General features: G+C 43.5%; 1 protein-coding gene across 2 annotated transcripts; it reads left to right on the top strand.

Moving 5' to 3' along the window:
- Positions 1–547: 547 nt before the first annotated feature.
- On the top strand, positions 548–7,803 carry mogs (mannosyl-oligosaccharide glucosidase). Of its 2 annotated transcripts, none has more exons than XM_085161828.1 (5): positions 548–677; positions 1,751–2,114; positions 3,820–4,043; positions 4,186–4,379; positions 5,378–7,803. In XM_085161828.1, the coding sequence occupies exons 2-5, from the start codon at positions 1,766–1,768 to the stop codon at positions 7,143–7,145; spliced, it is 2,535 nt and encodes an 844-aa protein (XP_085017954.1). In that variant the 5' UTR covers positions 548–677; positions 1,751–1,765; the 3' UTR covers positions 7,146–7,803. The 2 variants fall into 2 exon arrangements, with proteins under 2 accessions (XP_085017954.1, XP_085017955.1); XM_085161829.1 differs by lacking the exon at positions 548–677 and adding an exon at positions 684–1,568.
- The last annotated feature ends 125 nt before the right edge of the window (positions 7,804–7,928 follow it).

Raw genomic sequence — 7,928 nt, 5'->3', positions numbered from 1 at the left:
AATGCCTGCAAACCTTAACGAAGTAAAGCAGAGTGAGAAACATCCTCCAAAATGATGTGCTGCTAAAGTTAAGCTGAAAACAATTCAAGTTACTGATGCTACAAGTTTGTTCTACAAGCTACTGAATCACGGGGTCCACTCATTTAACACACACTGATTTAATCAGCGTTTATTAAAATCTGTAACCAAGATGCTGGGCCCTGAGGTTTGGACTGGTTTTCTTTCAAGACTCTGGCCCTTTAAGGACATATGTGGCTCTGGTTTAACCTAGCATAGCTTTACTATTCCTACAGTATAAATAAACTGGTTGAGATAAATGTGCGTTAAATTAATTCGCGGTGTGTAAAATATACCATATACAGTTCATGGTTAAAATCCTACTACTTTTTGTTTAGTAAAATCTATACTTGCTTGTATGCAGTGGTTTATAAAACTCTTATTTTTAACGCTTAAATGAATTGAAACGGCCTTCTAAGCGTTACTTTTACATTTATTCTAATTATAAATATTATTATTATTATTATTTGAGAGGCAAGCGGTAAATCATTGGATGACATCATCGGCTTGCGGTAGGGAGAACATAGACACGTCAGTGGAAGCGAGCAGTAACCAGGAAGTGGCTAGCAAGCTTAGCCAAGTACGGATAATGATCGGCTGAGACTCTGGTGTTTGGACAGGTCGGTGACGGTTTGCTCAATGAACATGTAGCTAGAAATGATAAATGAATCTGAATTTAATCGCCTGCAGGCTAACTAAGGCCAAAATATACCGCGACAGACAGCTGTTAGTCCTACCAACTCACGTTAGCATTGAGGCAACTAGCGAGTAGCGTGCAGCCTGCAGGCGACATTGCATTGCCGGGGTGTAGGGGCGAGGAACTAGTTCACCGTGTTAAACAGGTGTCGGGAAATGGCTGCTGAAATCGAGACCTCTGCGTGTGAATAGGATACATTTATAAAAATGCTTTATGAAGTCGACACTTCCGGCTCCTGTACACAATGCAAGGTTATCAAGCTAGACCGCGTTTTTATGCTCGAGACTACGTGAACCTGCACATTCCTTCAGGACTGATAAGTTTAATAAGGATGCATTTTACTAGATGAATGTTTTCCTGGATATTTCTGGGTTATATGCTTTAGTCCCCGTCATGAGTCCTGCCTCCTCGGTCTGATTTCATCGATGTTAGAGTTAGCGCTTTTTTATACTTGCTATATTGCAAGACTACAATTTCTTCTCATCTCGGGGTCTCCAACACAGATCAGCTGCCTCTGTCTGCACCCTATCGTAGACATCCACGAACCTTCTCCGTGGTCTTCCACTTCTCCCCCTGCTTGGCAGCTCCATATTCAGCATCCACTATCCCTCCTCTGCACACGTCCTAATCGTCTCAGCCTTGGCTCTCTAACTTTGTCTCCAAAGCACTTGACGTGATGCTTCCTGCTCACATAATACTTCAACCTTCCTTCTCTTCATCTATCAGTCATTTATGACAGCTGTGGCCACTGGCACCCCGTTGCTGGACAATAGCATCGGAGCCTGTCATTGATAACCCTGGCCTGGCTGATCCGGTATGGTAGTCTCATTTTTGATGATCCGTATGCTTGATTTGCCCATGATTTTACACTGGATACCCTTCCTGAAGTGTCCAGGCTTGGAACTTTTGAAATTGATTTATTTATCCCATAATATTTATCAATGATGAGAATCAGCATGATAAATCTTAACTCTTTCTTTGTTGTCTTTTTCCTAGCTTCTGTAGGGTAGGATGGGCAGGCAGAGGAAGAGGGTGGTGACGGGTGAAGCTGCTCCACCTCCACGGAAAGATGAGAAGCCCTCTGCATTTCACCGCAAGGACAAGAAAAAGAAAGTCAATATTGGGAAAATGTTCATTAACATCTCAATTGGTCTCTGCATATTCAGCCTCATCTGGTTCTTTTATGCCATCTACATGAGATCCAGCCTGGCTAAAAGGGTGGTGACCCTGCATCCGTCTCCTCACGTCCTGGATGCCAATAGCACCGATGCCAAGGTTTCCCCAGAGAGGTTCTGGGGGTCATACAGGCCTCAGGTCTACTTTGGCATGAAAACAAGGAGTCCCAGGTCTATTGTGACAGGTATGCTCACACATTTAGAGTCAGGCTAAGGCTAAACACTTGTGTCATTAAATGTTTTAAGGAAAAACAGCGACTTATTGTATTTTAAACATCAGAATATTTAATAATGAATGTCTAAGAAACAATATAGCAATGTGGCCACTTGTTGAGGTTAGTGTTTCCCAAAATGACATGTTAGAAAAACACATTTGTCTTTGTGATTTTATTGTTCGTTCAACTCTGGTGAAAGACTGTGAAAAATCATTTTTTTAACCTTTCAAACCCCACAAACTGCCATAGATTACAAATGTAGCTTCAACTTACTACATCTCAGAAAAACAAGTGTCTATGAATATGCTGGCCATTTCATTAGTGGCACATGTTCGAGTGCTCATTAACACAAATATCAGCCAATCACATCATAGCAGCTTAACACATTTAGGCATGGAGACATGCTAAAGGTTGACCTGCTGAAGTTCAGCTGGTAAATGAGGAAGAAAGGTGATTGAAGGGACTTTGAATATGGCATGGTTGTTGATGCCATACAGGCTGACCTGAGGGTTGCAGCAACTGCTGATGGACTGGGATCGTCCCACACAACCATCTGTATGGTTTACGGAGAATACCTTGTTGGTGGGATAACAGCCAAAGGAAGACCACAGTAACTCAAATAATGGTAAATGGCCTGTATTTGTATAGCGCTTTTACTAGTCCCCTCTAGGGGACTTTAAAAGCACTTTACACACCCAGTCATCCACCCATTCACTCTCACATTCACACACTGGTGGAGGCAAGCTACAGTTGTAGCCACAGCTGCCCTGGGGCAGACTGACAGAAGCGAGGCTGCCATATCGACCCTTCTGGCCAACACCAGTAGGCGGTAGGTGAAGTGCCTTGCCCAAGTACACAACGACCAAGACTATCCAAGCCAGGGCTCGAACCAGCAACCTTCCGATTACAAGGCGAACTCCCAACTGTCGAGCCACAATCGCCCCCAATCACTCGTTACAACCAAAGTATGCAGAAGAGCATCTCTGAACGTACAGCACATTGAACCTTGAGGCAGGCAGACAGCAGAAGATTGCAGACGATCACTCCTGTTAATTAAGAAATTGAGGCTACAATTTCGACACGTTCACCAAAATTGGACATCGGAAGATTGGAAAAACGTTTGATTTCTGCTGCAAGCATTCATATTTTAGGATCAGAATTTGGCGTAAGTAGCATGCACACAACGGTTCAGGCTGACGGTGGTGTAAGGGCATGGGATATATTTTCTTGGCACACTGGGATCATTAGAGTCAACTGAGCATCATTTAAACACCACAGCTTACCTGAGTAATATTGATGATCACGTCCAGCCCTTTACGACCACAGTGTATAGTGTGTTTATTGTTTCAATGGTTTTAAACAGGAAGGTTTAGCTGTGCCTTGAAGCTCCACTTACCTACTCAGCATCCTTGGTTGAAATGAAACAAACATATAAAGTAAAAAAATATATTTAACTGTAAAATTTTATTAAAAAAACAAAGACTGAAGAAAAGTGCTTCCCAAAATTAAGAACACTTTGACCGCACTTAATATTATTGATAATTAGTTGACAGGACTACTTACGGTACATTTTGAGGTACTATTTGCAGATTGCCACATAATCCTGAGCATAATTTTACAAGTTTATTGCTTTCAACTGAATTTTTCTTTTCCGTTTATGTAAAAATCTTGTCAGGCATGATGTGGATGCGTCAGTTTTCTGACTTGGACATGAATCTCAGGCACACATGTGAGCAGGGCGATCGCCTTCAAGGCTACGGCTGGCTCATGCACGATGGCCTCACCTTTGGCGTCCAAGAAATCCGAGACAACGATTTCACGCTGACCACCGAGTTTGTTAAGAGGATGGGAGGGGATCATGGAGGAGACTGGACGTGGAGGGTCACAGCCAAACAGCATGTGAGTTATAACTTTGCACGGCCGCAGCTGTTATTTTACACGATCAAAAGCAGCTGATAATATTCTGTCATCTAAGTTTATATATTTTAAATGTATTTATGTTCTTCCACTGGTGATTTGTATGTTGTTCTTCAACCACCAGAGCTCCGCCCCCCAGGCACCAGTCATCTCTCTGATGTTTTACGCAGCAGCAGACGCGCAGGGCTCGCTGCAGGCTCACGTAGAAGAGAGGAATCGCCTCGCTTCCATCACCGGTTTCTCAGAGGAGCTTGGAAACTTTAAGATCACCTTCCGAAAGCCTGTCACTGGGGAGTTGTCCAGTGCTAAATACGCCACGTGAGTGTATGAGTCCAAACGTGAATAGGAAAAATGGTACACTAAATACAAAGGCAAAGAAGTTGGAGAGAACATACTTTTGAGAGGCTGCTCAGAATTATCAGGGTCAAGGATATGCAAAAAAAAAAGTGGTCTAAACTTTAATAAATATAGTACAGCTGCCAAAAATTCCAATTATCAGTCAGTGATTTAAGGTAAACCTTGATAGAACGGTGAAAACATCCACTCGTGTAGTAGGCAGGAGTCCTAAGTCAGCAAACACAAATGAATTTCTAGTAGAGAATCATGACTTGAATGAGCCATAACATTTTAATTATGTTGCAGTGTCTTGGATGGTGTTTTGTGGTGTGATTTAGAGTGATCCTAATTATTACTAGAGTACCTAAAAAAGAAAAAAAATCTAACCACTAGATGTCAGCAGATGAAGATTTTCAGATTTGATGATACAGGTTTTCTCAACATTGTGACGTTTATTTTAGACGAATATGTACAAAACATTTTACAACCAGTACAAAAATAAAAGAAAAAAACTAATGTACTGCTGAAACAACAGAGGATATTAGTGCAGTGAAGGTGTTGTTCACATCGGGAAAAAACTGTTGTTGTTTTTTATTGAGTGGATGAGGATTATGCTAGCTTTCTGCTAGCAGCATTTACAGGGAGAAGGAGTATTTTGCACTTTGAAGAGGGCCAGAGAAGACCAGCATAGCAAAATAGCAAAGTACAGTATGCACGGATAGAAATGATAAGAATTGTATATGAACTGTTCCAGTGATTAACTGTGGGAAGGGGCATGATGAAGTTTTATTGTGACCTTCTGTTCAAACTCCGAGTCATTAATACAGCAGGAGATATCAGAAGTTAAGCTACAGTGTGCTAAGTTCAGTTAAGGTTGCTTAATAGTTGTAGCTGAATACAAAATACACTGTGAGGTTTTGTGTTTATTCAACTGATTTGGGACTACACGGCAGTCAATGCTAGTTTTCTGTCTTTTTCAGCTACAACTACCTTCAGACTGTGTCTCCTGGTCTGGAGAAGCTGACCGACATTGTGAAGTACAGTCTGAACCGCAGGTTTGTGTATAGCCCTCCGTCCGGCGAGAAGAAGCATTACATCGGTGTAGACACCTACAAACCCCCCCACCACCAAAACCAGCAGAAACCTGACCAGAGGAAGGAAAGCGACTTTGTGGTGTACCAGGTGACTGTTCAGACACCTTTCCAAATTGAGGTTCTGTTTGAATCTGGAAGCTTTCACGATCGCCCCAACCAGCTGGTGGGCTCCATCATGACTCAGGAGCTGGAGAAGAGAAAAGCGGAGTTTGATGCAAAGTTTGAGAAAGCTTTTGGCCTTGAGAAGAAAGGTTTTAGCCAGGCATATATTAAATTCGGCAAGGCAGCACTCAGCAACATGCTGGGCGGAATGGGCTACTTCTTTGGGCAGTCGGTAGTACAGTCGGTCTACAATGAATACCCTCTCCTTTATCCCGAAGGTGCTTTATTCACCGCTGTTCCATCACGCTCATTCTTTCCCAGAGGATTCCTTTGGGATGAGGGCTTTCACCAGCTGCTGTTGAGTAAGTGGGATCCCCAGGTGACGAGGGAGGTCATTGCCCACTGGATAGACCTGATGAATATGGAGGGTTGGATCCCCCGTGAGCAGATTCTTGGAGATGAGGCTCGCAGCAAAGTCCCAGCTGAATTTATTGTTCAACGAAACGAGAACGCCAACCCCCCTACGCTTTTCTTAGTGCTTCAGGAGCTTATTGAACAACTCTCATCCACTCCAGACAAGGCAGCATCTCAGCCAACCTTGCATTTCCTCCGACGGCTCTTCCCTAGGCTCAAAACCTGGTATGAATGGTACAACACCACACAGACGGGGCCCCTACCCAATTCTTACCGCTGGCGTGGACGCGACAAGGACACCAATCTGTTTCTCAATCCCAAGACCTTGACCTCTGGGCTGGATGACTACCCACGGGCCTCACACCCCTCAGCAGATGAGCGTCACGTTGACTTGCACTGCTGGATGGCATTGTCCTCAGGCATCATGGCTAAAGTAGCTCAGCTTCTGGGCGAGCCCCACGAGGACTACCAGCTCTCACACAAAGTGCTCAGTGACAACAACCTGCTCAGTGAGCTCCACTGGTCAGAACAACACCGTGCTTTCAGTGACTTTGGCAACCACACAGAGGATGTATCCTTGCAGAGGGAGAAGGTGTACGTACCTCCAGGGCAGCCTCGTCATCAGTTCCCCATAGCTCGTCTCGTTCGCTCTGTCCGCAGGGCCCCCAAAGTGCAGCATGTTAATGCTTTGGGTTATGTTAGCTTGTTCCCGTTCTTACTGCAGATTCTCCAGCCCGACTCACCCAAGCTGGAGCATATCTTCCGGGATATGAGAGACTCCAATAAGCTGTGGACACCCTACGGCCTGCGATCGCTCTCGAAGTCCGATCCACTGTACATGAAGCGAAATACAGAACACGATGCCCCCTACTGGAGAGGACCTATCTGGATTAACATCAACTACTTGGCAGTCAGAGCGCTCCACTACTACAGCCACACAGAAGGGCCATACCAAGAGAAGGCAGCTGTTCTTTATGAGGAACTCAGGACTAACATTATCAATAATGTTTATAGACAGTATGTTGAAGCAGGGTATATTTGGGAGCAGTACAATGACGGCACCGGCAGGGGGCAGGGAAGCCACCCCTTCACCGGCTGGTCATCTCTGACCCTATTAATGATGGCTGAACAGTATTGATGCTGTTGATTTTTATCTCCTATCTTTTAAGATACTGGCCTTCATTTATCTGGATGTGACTGACACAGCATTGTGCAGTAAAGAGTAGCGACACACAACGAGATCCAAAATTGGAAACTGGCATCTGCGGTCACACTGTCTTGTTTAACCTTTGATCAGAATTAAGTGTTTTCACACAAGTATTTTTGAAGGGCAGTTTTAAACAAGCCTAAGTGCAGCTACACTGTCTTTGCCAAGTATTTGGAGCCAAGCTCCCTCTAGTGCTTCAGATGCATTTAACTTAATTGTCTACACCTTCACTGGTCCAGCCTTTCGTACGGAAAAAGAAAACGGACATCTATGTTTGTTTGTCTTCTTAGGGAGGATTCATGTTTTAACAGCAGTGGGGATGACAGTTTTTAAACGGACAGCTGTTTGCTAAAAAAAGTTTCCTGGAAAAGTTCTGCGAGTCATGCGTTCACTTGACAAATAAGGGCCATTATCTGTAACTGTGCCATTTTCTCTTTAATCTATCATGTCTTTGATTCTCTGTCTTAATGATTGATTATTTTGACGTTTAATTGTTTAATCAGTCTTTTGGGGGGGAAAAAAATGTTACATTCAGTCTTTTTCAGCATTTTTTGTTGCCTGTGGTTTGACTGGCAGGGAATACAGCAAAGACTGTGACAAAAAATAAATGGTTTAAATATTTTTTTTGTCAGAGTGTACTTTATTTTGGAAATACTGGTGTGTTTGCAATATTGGAAACAGTTTTTTTGTTTTTTTTGACACACTTGAAACACT

This window comes from Neolamprologus multifasciatus, chromosome 6 (genome assembly GCF_963576455.1).
Source record: "Neolamprologus multifasciatus chromosome 6, fNeoMul1.2, whole genome shotgun sequence".
In the NCBI taxonomy this organism is placed as follows: domain Eukaryota; kingdom Metazoa; phylum Chordata; class Actinopteri; order Cichliformes; family Cichlidae; genus Neolamprologus; species Neolamprologus multifasciatus.
This window is presented reverse-complemented; position numbering and strand designations above follow the sequence as displayed.